Source organism: Dipodomys spectabilis, unplaced genomic scaffold (assembly GCF_019054845.1).
Source record: "Dipodomys spectabilis isolate Male_0828 unplaced genomic scaffold, ASM1905484v1 ptg000051l, whole genome shotgun sequence".
Classification (NCBI taxonomy): domain Eukaryota; kingdom Metazoa; phylum Chordata; class Mammalia; order Rodentia; family Heteromyidae; genus Dipodomys; species Dipodomys spectabilis.
This window is the reverse complement of record NW_024870728.1, coordinates 22326686-22343454: the sequence shown is the minus strand read 5'-3', so window position 1 is coordinate 22343454 and position 16769 is coordinate 22326686. Positions and strand designations below refer to the sequence as shown.

Here is a 16769-nt window from a genome sequence, read left to right as displayed (position 1 = left end):
TTTGGAAATTTTTTATAGTCTTTATGTATATCACAAGAGTTTACACTAAGGATTTTCTTGGCAACAGGAAAGTTCTAATCTATATTAAAATAAGAATTCCCAGTGATGACAAGTTTTGCAGGCTTTGTTTGTTTTTGATGGAGCTGGGGATCAAACCAGTGCCAGTAATCTAATTCCAATTTATACCCTGAGCCCAGCGTTTTGGTTTTTAAACTTCAGTTAACTGGGAGTGAGGGGAAGGGTCGACAGTGTCCAAAAAGAAATACACTCATTACCTCACTTATATAACTGGAACCCCTCTGTATATCACCTTTTTAATAAGTTTTTTAAAAAGGGAAAAAAATCCTTCAGTTGTATAACATAAAATTGTTCTATGAAGACAGAAGAGCTTTTGGTGAAATAAAAAATTTCCATTAAAACACATAATTTCAAAAACAAGTTCTGTTGAGCTTGGATGTCACCTTAGATACCATTTGGTTGAGCTACAGCTACAATAACTTAAAATCACTGTTAATCCATAAATGTGTCGGCTTAAGATTTATTGATAAAATGTAAGATTTGCTGGGTGCCAGTGGCTCACCCTGTAATTCCAGCTACTCAGGAGGCTACGATTTTTGGGTTGTGGTTCAAAGCCAGCCTGGACAGGAATGTCCATGAGACCTAACTCCAATCAACTACCAGAAAATTTGAAGTGGCTCTGTGGCTTAAGTGGCCTTGAACTGAAGAGCTCAGGGACAGCGCCCACGCCCAGAGTTGAAGCCCCATGACCCAAACCAAAACAAAACAAAAAGCAAAATGAAAAAGTACTTTATTTAAATAAAGGGTAAAATACCTACCCTGGATTAGCAACCTCCACGAAAACCCAGGCAAAAGAAATGATACAAGAAGGATACTTCACAGCAAGATTTATTAATACATCCAAAAGAAAGAAAGAAAAATCGTTTTGTCACACTATATACAGATAATACATACAGTGTTTTATACACATATTACATCCGTTTTTACACAAGAAAAATATACATAAAAATGTAAACTTTTGTATACAAAAACCCTTAAACAAATTAAACAAGGACCAGATAACAAAAGGAGACCAATCCATTATTATTTCATCAAATTTTTTTAAAACAGTAATACAGTACATTCATTGAGATATATGGAAAATGCGAGCTATCTTTTTGTTTAAAGGGAAATTACAAACCAAAAGTCCATCCTTGATATTCTTTCTAGCAACAAACACCACACCCAATGTCTTAGACAGGTTTTTCCACCAGATATGGGGCTTCTACCAAAGCCTGCCCGTCACCTGTTCCACGGTGTGCAGAAACAAGTGGCTCCCAGTTTTGTGCATATAACTAAATATGAACAGAGGAGAAAGGCGTTGGTTTGTAAGTTTCCTTTAAGCAACGATGTAGTTTTAATGTATGGCATGTACTCAACACACTCTTGTGCCAAGGTGAATGAGAACACTGAAAAAGAAGGGCTTTGAGAGCTGCTAGTCCTTGCTACCGTGCAGTTACTTTGTTAGAAGACATTTTGAAAGCTGTCCAATCTGTCTGTCATTTGTGGTTCCAAATAAGCTACCTCACCTTCGATTTCCCACTGTAACTTGGTTTCAACTTACTCTTTAGTACTCTAATTAGTCCCACACAATTGCCAAAGGCTTTTTGTAAAAGGCTGCTTCTGATATCAAGTTCCAGCTAAGGTGCTCGGTAAAACCATTCTAACCCCAGCCTCTGTTTTAGTCTTTAGGACTACCCTCATTCCATGGTTTCCCCACCAGCCTACAGTTTAGGGGAGTCCATACCTATTTTCCCTCTCTGCCAAGTTCCTCAGATGCAATCTGCTGCCACCTCATCATAAAGTCAAAGCTATTAGTTCTCCCCCTCCACCCGCTTAATGTTCTTGCATTCAGCATGTCAAACTGATATACTAATGAAAATCACCTGAAGCTCAGGGGAATCAAACTTTTGTCAAGTATATGCAACTTGAAATTGTCTTTTAAAAATGATTGGGAAGACCTTTAACTAAATAAATGCAAAATGTGCTCAAGACAGCTTCATGAGAGCTGTCTTCTTTCAAAGTTGAATTTTGAACAAGGCAGAATAACAATTAGGTGATGTATTTCCCTGCAGCAAGAGAGTAGTTAACTTCCCCCAGGCAAAATGATCTCAATGATCATTATTTATTAATGAAAGGAAGAGGCAAATTGGTGAATTGCTGGGATTGAGAAGATAATGGATGACACTCACTAGTGGAAGTATTTAGACCACGTTATGGCTGAAATAAACAGGCTGGGTGGTGGCACACGCCTCCACTTCAGAGAGGAAAAATGCAAAAAAAAAATTCCTCAATGAATCTGTTCCTCACAAATGGCATTAAAAAAATGACAGTCTCCCTTTCAGCTAAACAAAGGTAACAATAAAGGGAAAAGAAAGATAAATAAATAATGTATGGATGTCTTTAGATGACACTTTTATATGTTCTTTAAATAAATTTTGATAATGCATCTTTAAATCATTACATACAGCTGCTGTTGCAGTGAATATTCCAGTAGGGGGCAGCATTTTGCTAAATGTAAAAGATTGCCATTTAGAACTCATCCATATACACGTGTATATACAGGTATATCAACACTATTTATATACATAGATATCTAGAGGGCAACCTTTCATTGCCTTTGAGTATCTGTATGTCCACTCCCACAATATATACTGGAGACATACTGTGTGAGTACATACGACAAGTATATGTACACATGCTGTCACATGTATATATACACTTCTGTCTGTGTGTGCATAAGAGCTTTAAAGGCACAATATATAGGGATGCAAGTTTTCTAGAGCTGCAGCAAAGTTAAAACTTACAACTGAGAGAAGTCAAAATGAAATATAGCAGAATTCACTTCACAAGAATTAGTTTCATTGTGACTAAAATGACTCAGTTACAGGATTCAAGAGGCTTCCATGTGACTTGGTATGCTTTTCATTAAAATGTGGCTCAACCACAGAACAAATCAAGCTAGCTAAGTGAGAATTTAATGGCAATAAGTGTGAAAATCAATCTAAAACTATCACAAAATCCTAATTTCAATTATATGTTCAATTTAAGTAAATGTCCAAAAATTAGGGAAAATTTTTCAAAATTAATAGTTTAGATGTTTGCATTCTTTTTGCTTAAAATTACTACCCAATTTTCAGGATAGTTATTTAAAAAATATTACTGAGGGCTGGGAATGTGGCTCAGTGGTAGAGTGCCTGCCTAGTATGCATGAAGCCCTGGGTTTGATTCCTCAGTACCACATAAACAGAAAAAGCTGGAAGTGGTGCTGTGGCTCAAGTGGTAGAGCACAGAGAGGCTCAGGGACAGCCCAGGCCCTGAGTTCAAACCCCAGGACTGGCAAAAATAAAAATAATTTTAAAATATTACTGATACATATTTTCTGGAAAAATCTCAGAGACAAAACATCTTTCGAAGAAACAACTGAAAAGTAAATGTCCTTTAAGCCAAATACTTCTACATAGAAAGCATAATAGGTATGAAAAAATATAATGCAGAGCTGGTGGTGTAGCTCAGCAGTAGAGTACTTCGCCATCATGTACAAGGCCTGGGTTTAATCCTCAGCACCTCAAACAAAGGGAAACTCTGCAGTGATGTTTCTGTTTTTGTTTAAGTGAGAGAGAGTAACCACAGATGGACAGTAGTGGAACTGATGGGTAAGAATAGACAGGTATTCATTGATGATAGCAGTAAATAAGAGAATGCAAAAGGGCTTTCCGCATGCTCCAATGATGTACTCTAGACCCTCACCTCCTCCTCTGCTTACAGAAGAATCCAGAATTTTCCATAGGCATATAATCTTGCTTAACAAAGGTTGTTTACCTATTACACACACACATTTTTAGGGAAATATATGTATATAGCTTTATCTATACACACATATGCATACGTGTATATATAGACTTATACAAATGTATAAATAAACATAATACTTTTCAATCTTTCCATTGACAAGGCAAGTTCACATTCAGCAAAGTGCCACCACATCCCATATACACATCTCTGTACAGATTTACACAAAGGGGTCAGTTTCCACCCTCCAATCAGGGGGAATATATTCTAGCACATCCCACTAACCAGCCACTGAAGGGAGAAATGGCACCAATACAGACTCCCTTCTTTCATTTGCATGCATATGTACAAGAAATATGCAGATTTCTTAAAATCCAAAAGCAAAAGTGAATGAAACTGGGAGGTGCTTCAAAAATACAAGTGTAAAAAAGAACAACATACAAAGCTTTCCTAGGTTTTGACTATATCTAAGATGCAGTAAATGAGACCTCAATGACAATTTCAGATTTTCTGATTATCAGAAAATATTATTATCAGATGTTCTGATGTATCAAAGCATATGGTTTTTATATTGAAAAAATGTGATTAGAGCACTTAACTCTATAGTTTGACTGTATTAAGCAACCTGATAATTCAGTAATGCAGGTAGAGCAAAATGGCAACTGAAAACTCAAAATATAGGAATGTTCTGTTTGCTTAATTCCACATGAATTGGATCAAAGTCAAGGGTAGTCTTAATTTTTCCTACAGCCAAAAGATGGGAGCAGGAGCATTCTAGCTTTATAACTAATGGCACAACTGAGTAAAATTTATTAAAATGTGTTTTGGAACTGACATCACCTCAGCTTTGAAATATGCATGGTGAAATGATCCCCACCAACTCCTTAAACAAAGCAGCCCCTTCAAAGTTTCTTTATAAAAGGCCTATAACTTTTCTTACCTTTACCCAGATCAATAGCACTTATTATTTAGAATATGAAGAAAATTATTATTAGCATAAAAAAGGGTCAACAGATCTCTGGTCCCATCACCCAAACGGATAAACATTGTTCCTGTTCGGATCTGTTTGTTCTGTCTCTCCCTCTCCCATTCTAATGCTCAAAATGGAGAGGCTGGTCTTAGAATCTGCTATTTGTCATGTCACCTTAAAAACAGAATAAGTTAACCCAAAGATTAAAATAAAATGCACATGATATCAGAACTAGCCTTTTAACATAACATAATGAAAAATTTGGTGTAGTTATACAAGAGACTATGAGAAAGAAACTCTCATATCCTCAACTAAATAAATCATATTTCTACAATACATTCGGTCCCATTCCTCTACTTTTACACAAGCACACATTCATATCTCTCACACACGTGCCCCCAATGTATATTTTTGCATGTGTATAAAAAAACACAGACATCTACATGCACACAAGTAATTTAATTCTATTTTTAAGTCACAGTGGGAATTCCTTAGTGAGGAGGGATAAAAAAGTTCCTGAATAAGACACTGAGAACATCTAGACTTCTTATTTTCTCTATTTTACTTCCCAACTTACAGAATAAACTGTAAATTAAAGAATAAATCCATAGGAAATAAAAGAGGTCTTAAAAACTTAGTTTACAAATTCCAGCTACAGTAGTTGGAGTTTTACTTGATCTATGTAATTCTACTTACCCTGTAACTAAGCTTCTAGCCATCTTAAGTGTAAACCACAGATCATTTACTAAAGAACATGATTCTCAACAGTTCTATGGACAATAATAAATGGTCTAAAGGTGTTCTACATTTTGAGGCCCCAGGATATCCTTTTATTTTATATATCTGCAAGGTAGCAAAGGATAGCTATGCACCTTGACACGGCAGAGATCCAGTGTAAAAAGGTGCTTCACTAGTTTGTTTTGTTAAAAGAAAAAAGCAAAACAAACAAAAAGCTCATATATAATTTTTTTAGCTATTAAACACATAGGCAACATAATTCATTACACTCAATACAGCTTTAGTATAAAACTTATAATTTATGAGGTGATGTTAATAGCATAAATTAATATACCTTTTCTCTTAAAATCTACAATAAGTATTCTGAAAGCTCATTGGGGAAGGAAATTCTTAAATAAAAGTTTTAAAGCTGTGCGTGATGGAAAGGATTCTGCACACTGAAGCTGAGATGAGAGCCTGAAGTAGAAAGGAAAAAAGTCCTAGGCGAGACACTGCAGGCTACAAAACCGAAATGTTTTCTCTTCTTACGCTCTCTTCAATGATGAGTCACCTTTAGTTTCTTTGAAAACTATTTTTTTTTTAATTTTAAAAACTGCCCTAATTTCCGCAAGGAATCCCTGAGACATACTCAATACTATACAGTGAAGAGCTATCACTGCTTAGAAGAATGCAAACAATGTCATCAAGTGTCAAGCTTTCCACCATGTTCACTCTAACCCACTGGAACCAACTGTACCTTAACCAAATGGGTCGGTTGGAGTCATGCTGGGGGAAATCGGTCTGTTCCCCAAGAAAAAGAAATGGTGTGGCCTTTGTCTGCATTGGAGCCTTCTGCACTGCACATTGGAAAGTTTTCCATGGGGAACTTTGGGTGCATATAGAGCTTACTTCAGTGGTCCCCAGCTTTAAACAAACAAACAAACAAACAAAAAGGGAACGCAGGGGATTCTATTAATCCTCAGCCATAGTCAGTACTGATCATGTGTGTGCTCACACATACCGCAGTACTGGGTGGACCAGAGCACGCAGGTAGGGGGAGGAAGGAGAGCTGTGCTGCCAGAAGGAGCTCACTATAAGTCAGATAGAGTTTTTCTCTTAGAATACCTAAACTTGAGATTGCTCAAAGATTCTTAGATATATGCTCAAATTACCCAAACATTTCTGATATTCAAGAACAGAAGATAAAGTTATATCAAATTTGCTCCCTCTCTGAAATGCCACAGCTCCTTTTATTAGCTCTATATCACAGTGCTGAGGGGAAAGCTAACTAAATAAACATGAAAGGATCCCTATGACCCACAATTATAGCAGTAATGACACTGGTTATTAGAGATTTAATTGTTCATATGTGTTGTTTTCTCTCCTGTACTGGGAAAAAAAGTTTAAATATGTATGTGTTCTTCACAGGTAGTCTATTACAAAGCTTTGGAAGACAGAATTTAAAATGTTTATTTAATCTATTCAACATGATTTTAGTTCTCTCCAATTAAGATAGAGCAAAGTTTAAAAGATCAAGATATTATCAAATTATTTTACTTTTCTACAGAACGCCAATGAAGATCCCATTACTTTTAATTTATTGAGGGGGAAAAACATCTATAGTCATTTGTGAATTAATAAAAATATGTGCATACACATATATAATCTATTAAATATATTTGGAAAAAAATCCTTAGAACAATGTATTTGTGATGAAAGAGATTCAAATTAAGACTATTCACAATGACTATTTTCTTTCAAGGAATTGTCTAAACTGTCTCATTAAACTGGAAGGTTCTGTTGGCCATTCAGCAAAAGATTCTATTATTCTACATAGACCAAATTAAGAATAGAACTTAATTTAAAGAAAGTTAGGCTAAAAAAAAAAGGATGCAGTTGGAAACTTGACATCTACAATGTTTTAATGAATCTCAAATCTATTAAATAGCATTAATATCCTTCTGGTTTTGCAGTATCACCCCACAACAACTTTTTGAACCTTTTGAAGTTAGAGAAAAGGCATCACTCTCCTTCAGACATTCTAACGAAGCCCATCAACCATTCCCTAGATGCTAGAACACAGGAGAGGGCAGACAGGACCAGTGAACTGACAGTAAGCGATTCACCTCCATGTGCTCGAATTCTAGTGCCAAATTTATGGAAGTACATGCTGCTACAGGTCAACAGAAGTGTTAAAAAAAGAAAAAAGTTGTGAGCAGCACAGACTGGTGTCCTTCCTAAAGAACTATCTTTTTCGCTATAAATTGTAATCATGAATTGAAGACAAACTCTGTTAAAGCCTTTGTATAAGTTACAGAAAATGATGATTTCCCTAACTTCTAGGTAAAAGATTGGGCTGACTTATATAAATCTTGGGCTGGAGGCATGGCTCAAGTGGTAGAGCACCTGATGGCAAGCCAAGGCCCTGAGTTCAAACCCCAGTACCACCAAAACAGAAAAGAAAATCTTACAGTTATTTGGCAAAACTCAAGTCTTATCATAAAATTGGTAACATCACTTTTAAAGAAAATAAATCACTTTCCAACTTGCTACCTGCTATTTGCTTTTCATAAAATAACAATCTCAAGAGAGGAACACCAGATACACTATAATGTCTGCCAACATGGAACTGCTCAGGAAGTCATTTATAAAGCAGGTGTGTTCTCTAGTCTTATTATAGAAAATCATCTTTTGCGGTATAAGCTTTGTAATGACAATTAGAAATATTTCCATTGCATAGCCTGTCACTTGGTGGGTTAAGTGTAATTGCTATTTACTGTCCTGAATTGTTTACTAGCTAGATAAACCTACTCAGAAGTGAAAATTGCTAAACCATTTGTACAGAGGGCAAAACAATGTCTTAAGTACTTTTATTAAAGTAGCATTAACAGTTAAGGGAGAAAAAGCCCATCTTTTCTTCGGATGCTATCGATCACAGTCCACAAATATCAGATCCTAAGAGCACAGAAAACATCCGTTAACTGCAGCAACTTTGAAAAATAAATCACAGTAACACGATCTAACTGGCCTTTATCTATGGTCCCAAAGAACTGCAGAAACAGAATGAGCCTTCTCTGCAACTGTTTCTCACGCACTGAACACTAGAATAAAATCTAGTTTTTACTAGTTTTAGGACCTCATACAAGATTTTTTTTGATTCCAGTATTGCCTTACAATAACATAAGTGCTATTTTAAAGGACACTAATTTTCATATTTTTGGAGTAAAATACACTTTGTTCCTTTCTTTGCAGGTAATAGCCCACCCAGTACTAACAGATCAGAACTGCCCCCAATAACTGGAAGAAAAACATAATGATATCTCTGGGTTTATAAAATGTTTCTTCTCTCTTCCAACAAGGACTCACAGGAACAGCAAGGGCAGAGCACACTGCAAGTTTGGATACTTGTCTTGAAGCAGTTGAAAAGAGGAAAGTGTGTTTCTGCGAATTTCTCAACCCTAGGCTGGCTGGTACTTCCTAAGATGGCCCCTTGCTCAACTGTCATCATGGGCATCTAAACGAAAGGGATTTAATCAACATTTTTGGTGTGAAGCTGTAACTGGCAACATTCCTGATCACTTCGTGCCTCCTTACTAGAAAGCAGAGAAGGGCTTTTAAATGCACATCAAACAGAAAATTGCAAACAATAAAATGTGCAACTTACTGCAAACTCAGTTTTGACATCTAAGGAATTTTAAACAGCTAACATGAGAGACAAATACCCAGAAAAAGTTCAAATAAACTACCCATGACCTTCCCTTCGCTGTCAAAGAAGAGCTGATTAGGAAGTGCATGTGCTGCTCTGCTACAACCTTTAATTAGTACACAGTGGAAACAAAACAAAATCACTGGGAATGCAGCTCAGCAGAGGAAAGGACACTAGAGCAGAGGCAACTATTCATCATCATTTTACTGACAAAGGTTCACAGGTGAGAAATATTCAAATGAGCTGTTTTTACTATTCAGAATAGAAATTTATGGTGATACCAAATATAATTTTGCTTTGTGACATAATTTAGAAATTTATCAATCTGCAAAAGGCAAAGCTATTAAAAATAAATCTTCCAATTAATTATCATGATTTAAAAAAAAGTAAATATATTACAAACGTATTTTTGGCCCTCCCCCCAAAAAAACTTCAATAAATACAAAATAGGGAGTATTATGATTTCATACAGTCATGTGACATTCCCTCCAATATCTTAGGCACGAGGTATCTGCATAGTGCCTGCTGATTACCATCATTCCTTAAAAAAGCAGAGGAGAAAACCTTTGAAAAGAAGAAACTGGTTACAACTAGCATGAGCATAAAGAATACACACAGGAAAATGGGAAAGCATTCAAATCTTTACCTATTAGAAAGGAATTGAGAGCAAATCATCCCTGATAAATGAGTTACTATAGCACATCATTTACTCATCTTTTAAAACATGTATTTAAATTAGAACAGACTCAGGTATGAATAGCCAGCGAATGGTATCTTACACGACAGTGAACTTCTCAGGAAAAGCAGAGCAGAGATGCTTTTTAAATCTAGCGCAATCCTTCTTGTGAGGGCAAGGCAGACAGAAAGAAACCTCACATATATTATCTCATAGCCATCGGCTTACTAAACTCCCAATAGGATTTTTAACCCTAAAATCTTGATTCTTTAAAATAATTTTTTTTTTCAAAACCGTTTCCAGATTGACTTAAGCCTAACTTTAAAAAAATACTAAAGGTAGGTAAAATTTACGTCAATTTCCACATTCTGCTTTGAGAGAAACTTTAAAATGTGTATCCTTCAGATATTATACATCACTCCACAACTGGCACACTGAATCTACAAGGGTCTTCAACATTTTACAAAGCTTACCAAAGAATCACTACTGTAAACATGAATTTCGAACGCAAAAGATGGACCAAGGAGTTCACAGATATCATCTTTCAAACCTATCTGACCTATCCTGCTTTTTCACATCAAAATAGTTTCTTCAATTACACCTTGCAAATGTGTTCCATGAGCAAGGGACATAGAAACGAATGCACATCTGAAAAGGCAAAATGACCCCTAGACCCCCCCAAACCTCGAGAGCCCTGAAGTCACTGCAGGTGAGCTTTCCACGGCATTCCCAGACAGGGACATGACTGCAGCTTCTCCTGTCTCATTTCTTCACAACTACCTTTGAGCAGAAAAGGGTTGTGCTATTTATTCACATGACCAGACCCTCCCTATTAGGAAACTTGAATGAACTCAGTGGGAAAGCATGACCAACCTTATGAAGGTGGTGTGAGATGTAGGGAAGAAAAGAGCCTTATGCTCATTTCAGGGGTAAACAAACAACAAAGCAAGGGGACAGTTACTTCCTGCACTGCACAAAACACACACATGGGTGCACACACACTCACAGGCGGTCAATGACGTCTCTTTTTCTTCTTAACCATTTCACAAATTAGGAATGGCATCCTGGCCTCACTGTGGTGTTTGGCAGTTGCTGCTAGGTCAGGCCTTGAGCTGCCTCCACCACCCGCTACCTCCTACACAGGAACTCAGTTAACAGGATCATTCTCTGGAGAGCCACCTATGTAAAAACCTGGCTACAGAATGGAAAGCACTGATCTGCACACTAGGAAATAGTAAAGGGCACTGGTAATCTGAGGTATCTTCCACTTCTAGGACTTGCTGCAAAAAAATCCATCCTATCCAGTCACTGTGCTGAACCACCACGGAAACCACCGGCCGAGAGGACCTGCCAGGAGGGAATGAGCACCAGTGCTAAGGAGCACATGTGAACACTGAAGTGAGGTCCACTGCACGGCCACGTGTTGAGCTGGAAGGGGGAGCCCCTCTAATCCCCATCCGTCTCTTTTAAATCTTCTTTAGGAAAAGGGGGGGGAGGGGCAAAGGAGGAAACGAAGATAGAAAACAGGCTCCCCACCTTCCTGCCTGCACAGATGCACTCAGTTGGGAGAAGGGAAGGGAGGAGATGCGTTATTGGTACTTGTCGCCGTGGCACCTGTTACTGTGAAGCCTGTAGGAGGGGCTATGGAGCTGTGGCTGGGCTGCAGGTCCTTAGGAATGCCACTGTGAGAACTCAGCTGGTGGCCGAAGGCTGCGCTGAACTGAGGGAGTTGCTGCTTCGGAGAGGTGGAGGCCATGAGTTCAGCGGAAGGCTCCATGCCACTGAAGCTGGTCTGCGGTAACCCCGGAAGCACACTGGAGCTGCTAGGGGTCACGGTGGCGAAGGCAGGCTGTGTGGTCTCTGAGTTCGACGTGGTGGGTGGTGTGGAGAGGGAAGTGGAAAGAAGATGTCCATCTGCGCCGAGAAGGTTGCTAAAGGGAGAGGGATCTCCAAGGTTGACAGGGAGATTACCCCAGTGAGTTCTGGGGTTTACCACTCCTCCAAGTGGCACCTCGAGTTGGGTTGGGAGCAAGTGCTGTGCCATGATGGGCATCTCTGCTGAAAAGGTAGCTGCCATAGTATCACCAGAGTACGATGTTGTATGGGGAGAGGTGATATGGTCACTGTAGGGAGACGGCACGTGCTCACTGTCATAATGGCTTCCATGGGGCGAGGAGTGTGAATGATCACTGCTGTATTGCTGTCGTGAGGTGATTAGGTCATCTGCCTTGCTCAGCAGCTGGGCAGGATGTGGCCTCTGTGAGGCATGGCTGCCGTCATGAAGTCCATGAAACTGTCCTGGGAAGGCTCTCTCCCCAAGTGCACTCTGGCTGATCAGAGTGGCAGAAGTAAGGCCAACACTGGCAGGGGCAGAAAACTGCCCCTGGATCTGCCCTGCCAGGGGTGTAGGTGGGTTAGACAAGGTAGCAGAACGGAGCAGGTTCTCATCCAGCTCTAGACTAGAAAAATTATCAGGTACTATTCGCCCATTCAATAGCTCCCCTAGGTCTGTGTTCACTTCTCGGCTCAAGGACTGGATTCCTGAAGCTCCAGTACCTGTGGAGAACACTCCCAGTCCTCGGTCAGACAACTCCTGGACTGGCACACCATCTGACTGGGTAAGTACCCCAATGGTACTCAGGCACTCAAGAGAAGTTACAGCCTGCAAAGCCCGTTCAAGCTCCTCGGCCTCTTCAGTCGTTGGGAGGAGGTCTCCATTCTTTCCTGGATCAACAAAAGCCAGCAAGAATGATGCATGATGTATATTACAAAAAAAACAACCCAAAAAACAAAAAAACATACATTTGAATTATTTCAAATAACTGATCAGATAAAAGTCTCTTGAAAAATTTCTAAGAACTGTACTAAAAGGAAAAGTAAACAAAATATTAATCTTCAGAACATGTATCTGTGCTAAAACTTGAACCACCACCATTAGTTTATTGAAGATATTCTCAAAACTATCTTATCAACTGATAAATTCCTAGGAAATCTAAGGCTTACCAACTTAAAAACTCAGGCTGATTATATCTGACTATACCTGTTTGTACCTAAAATACTAATGTCACTGAGAGAGAAAACAAGGCTGTATAGGACAGGTATACCTAACTTTGTCTATACCTAGACTTCCCAGCTAGAGATCAATTAGGGAACACTTGAACATACCACCACCAAAAACACTGTTCTGGTTGTGACTTATCTTTCAAAATGCTTATGTTATACCTTACTCTCTAATCCTTCCCTTCCAGCCTAATTTCCATAAAATAGAAGCCCATGGACTTTGATTTCATTAACATTATTAAAAAAACATTAGTTATTAGAGCCAGGTGCTGGTGGCTTACGCCTATAATCCCAGCCATTCAGGAGGCTGAGATGGAACTATCATGAATATCTCCAAATAAGCAGCAAAAAGCCGGAAGTGGAGACACAGCAAGTGGTAGAATACCAGTGTAAGTGAAAAAGCCAAGTGGGAGTATGAAGCCCTAAGTTCAAGCACCAGTAGTGGCCCCACCCTGAAAAAAGGCAACCAGGGTACAGTGGCACATACCTGTAATCCCAGGTACTCACCAGCTTGAGGAAGTTCTCCCATCTCAACCAATAAGCTGGGTGAGGTGATATGTGCCTCTCATCCTAGCTATGCAGGAGGCATAACTGAGAAAATCAGAGTCTGGGCTAACCAGGGCAAAAACTCAAGATTTTATTTAAAAAAATAACTACAACAGGAAGGATTGGGAAGTTGGCTTAAGTGGTAGAGCAAGCACCAAGCTTAGCAAGCATGAAGTCCTGAGTTCAAACCTCAAGGTGCTCCCTTCCCAATTTTTCTTTGTAACTAAAGAAACTAAGTTTTTTGTTTTTAAAAAAAAGAGGGGGGCTGGGAGTTAGTGGCTCAGTGGTAGAGTGCTTGCCTTGCAATGCATAAGGCCCTGGGTTCGATTCCCCAGCACCACATAAGCAAAAAGAAAAAAACCGGAAGTGGCGCTGTGGCTCAAGTGGTAGAGTGCTAGCCTTGAGCTGAAGAGCTAGGGACAGCACCCAGGTCCAGAGTTCAGGCCCCACAACCGGACCCCCCCCCCCCAAAAGAAAGAATATTTTCTATTTATAATGAAAGACATACATTTATTTATTTAATTAGTCAATCAAGGGCTTGAACTCAGGGTCTGGGTATTCTCCCTGAGCTCTTTTGCTCAAAGCTGGTGCTCTACCACTTTGAGCCATAGCTCCACTTCTGGTGGTTAATTGGAGGAGATAAGAGTCTCACAATGACTTTCAGCCCGCTTGCTTTGAACCATGATTCTCACATCTCAGCCTCCTGAATAGCTAGGATTACAGGCGTGAGCCACTGGAGCCAGGTAAAAGACATTATATTTGGGAGGAACATTGTAGAAATGTTTCAAAAAGATATTTCCCAGGACAGGGATGGCGGTACATACCCCTATTTCCAGTACCATAAAAACACAGGAGGCTAAAGCAAGGTGAAGAGTTCAGGGCCATCCTAGGCCACATAGTGAGACCCTGCCTGAAACAAAATAAACAACTATTTTTCTATAAATTGAAGTGACCATACCTTCAAAAAAATCAAAATCTTGCAAGTCATCAGGTAGCCGGGGCAGGACATCTGAAAAGTCCTCCTGGTTCAATTCCAAGTCGTGTGGAATGTCAGTGATCTCATTGGCAATGTCATCCGGCAACTCATCAGCACTCAGCTCTGGCGTGGATGGGCTCCTGGAAGACAATGCAGTTGGTATCAAGACTCCCCTTTTACTTCCACTCTATTCACCATGAATAGAAGAATCCAGTGTCTTTTGACATGGGAACCCCTAACTGGAAATAGCTCTTTTACTACTTTATGAGAAGGAAATCTGAAAGCAACACATTACAAAAATAGCTTGCCATATGTAGTCATGTTTCTGCAACTATTACACACAATGCAAGCTAAGCCCAAGTGGCCCATACCAGTAATAATAGTTACCCAGGAAGCTGAGACATGAGGATTGCAGCTGAAAGCCAACTAAGGCAGCAAAGTCCATGAGATTCTTATCTCTAATAGCCACTAAAAAACCCAGAAGTGGAGCTGTGGCTTAAGTGGTAGAGTACTAGCCTTGAGCAAAAAAGCTCAGAGGTAGTGCCCAGGCCCTGAGTTCAAGGACAAGTATGCACGTGCGCGCGCGCGCGCACGCGCACACGCACGCACACGCACACGCACACACACACACACTATGCAATCATTACCAGACAACATCTGTACTTAAAATTAGGATGAACCAGAAGCTGGTGTATTCACCGTGCCCTTTATGCTTTTTAGTAAAAGTTCAAATCTTGTTCAAAATAATTATTAGCTAAAACTGAAGCTTCATTCATCTGGTCAAAAATGCTTAAGTCTGCTAAAATAAATATATAGGATATATATATGATATTTCTATGACAACATCTATGAAATTTCTATTACAACACAAAAAATGGCCAGGTGCTGGGGGCTCAGGCCTGCAATCCTAGCTACTCAGGAGGCTGAGATCTGAGGATCACGATTTAAAGCCAGTCTGGGCAGATTTTTTTCTTTTCTTTCTTTTTTTTTGGGTCTGGTAGTGGGGCCTGAACTCTGGGCCTGGGCGCTGTCCCTCAACTCTTCAGCTCAAGGCTAGCGCTCTACCACTTGAGCCACAGCGCCACTTCTGGCTTTTTTCTTTTTGCTTATGTGGTGCTGGGGAATCGAACCCAGGGCCTCATGCATGCAAGGCAAGCACTCTACCACTGAGCCACCTTCCTAGCCCCTCTGGGCAGATTTTTAAAAGCTGTGAGACTCCAAAATAAAAAGCCAGAAGTGGCGCTGTGGCTCAAGTGGTAGAGTGCTAGCCTTGAGCAAAAAGGAACTCAGAGATAGTACCCCAGAGTTCAAGCCCCAGGACTGGCAAAAAACCCCAAAAAAACAAAAGCACAAAAATTGGGCAGGGCATGGTGGTATATTACAGCTGTAATCCCAACACTCACAAGACCATGGAAGAAATTACAACTTTTGAGGCCAGTCTAGGAAATTCCAAGCCAGTCTAGATTTACAAAGCAATAGTCTCAAAACAAAAGCAAAAGCAAAAACAAAAAAAAAAAACCAAAAAATCTCACAAACATTTAACAGCAGACAATTTTTAAATTTTAGCATTTCCTCTCTGCTATAACCAATAAGTGCTGATATCAGCAAAATCTGTTATTAAAAGAAAGTTCTAGGGTGACTCCTGACTAGCTTCTGAAGGAACTGCACAACAAGCACTTGGAAACAGGTGATCTGAGAGTGACTGGCCAGAAGCGAAAAGGAAAAGCAAAACCCAGAATCACACTGACCGGATGTGTGAGGCCTCCACTGGCAGTGAGACGCTGGTGGGCATGCTGAGGTTCCCTTGGGGGACAGCGGGGGGAATGGGTTTTTGGGGTCGGCGAGGTCCACGCCTTCTCTTCTTCTTGTGTTTTTTGGTAAGTGCAGGAGGCTTGGTTTTTTTCCTGGGTTTCCTCTGCTGCTGGTGCTGAACTTTACGGGAGTTATCTCCTCTCAAGAAATTATCCTGTGGAATGAGTGAGTTGTTTTTTAAAACTGAGATTATTCATTGGTCAAATTACTTCCCCTTCCCTCTTTAGGGGCTATCACACAATAAAGCGATTCTAGATAGCATTTATTTTGGTTACATTAAAAAAATAAAACCAGAACAAAAGATTTTAAAAGCTTTACCATAAGGAAATGACTTAAATATATGAGAAAACAGATTTAAACTGCTATAAATTCTTTTTTTTTTTTTTTTTGGGTTCGGTCGTGGGGCCTGAACTCTGGGCCTGGGTGCTGTCCCTCAGCTCTTCAGCTCAAGGCTAGC

At 39.6% G+C, this 16769-nt stretch overlaps 1 protein-coding gene across 1 annotated transcript in view; it reads right to left on the bottom strand.

Annotated features, from left to right (window-relative positions):
* Positions 1-4764: 4764 nt before the first annotated feature.
* Positions 4765-16769, bottom strand: part of Ino80d (INO80 complex subunit D) — a 57224-nt gene continuing 45219 nt past the window's right edge. Inside the window, exons 11-13 of the mRNA XM_042679141.1 lie at positions 16249-16466; positions 14483-14640; positions 4765-12642 (exon numbers count right to left, since the gene is read on the bottom strand). Coding sequence (XP_042535075.1) covers positions 11477-12642; positions 14483-14640; positions 16249-16466 — 1542 coding nt within the window. The 3' untranslated portion in view covers positions 4765-11476. The remainder of the gene's footprint in view (positions 12643-14482; positions 14641-16248; positions 16467-16769) is intronic.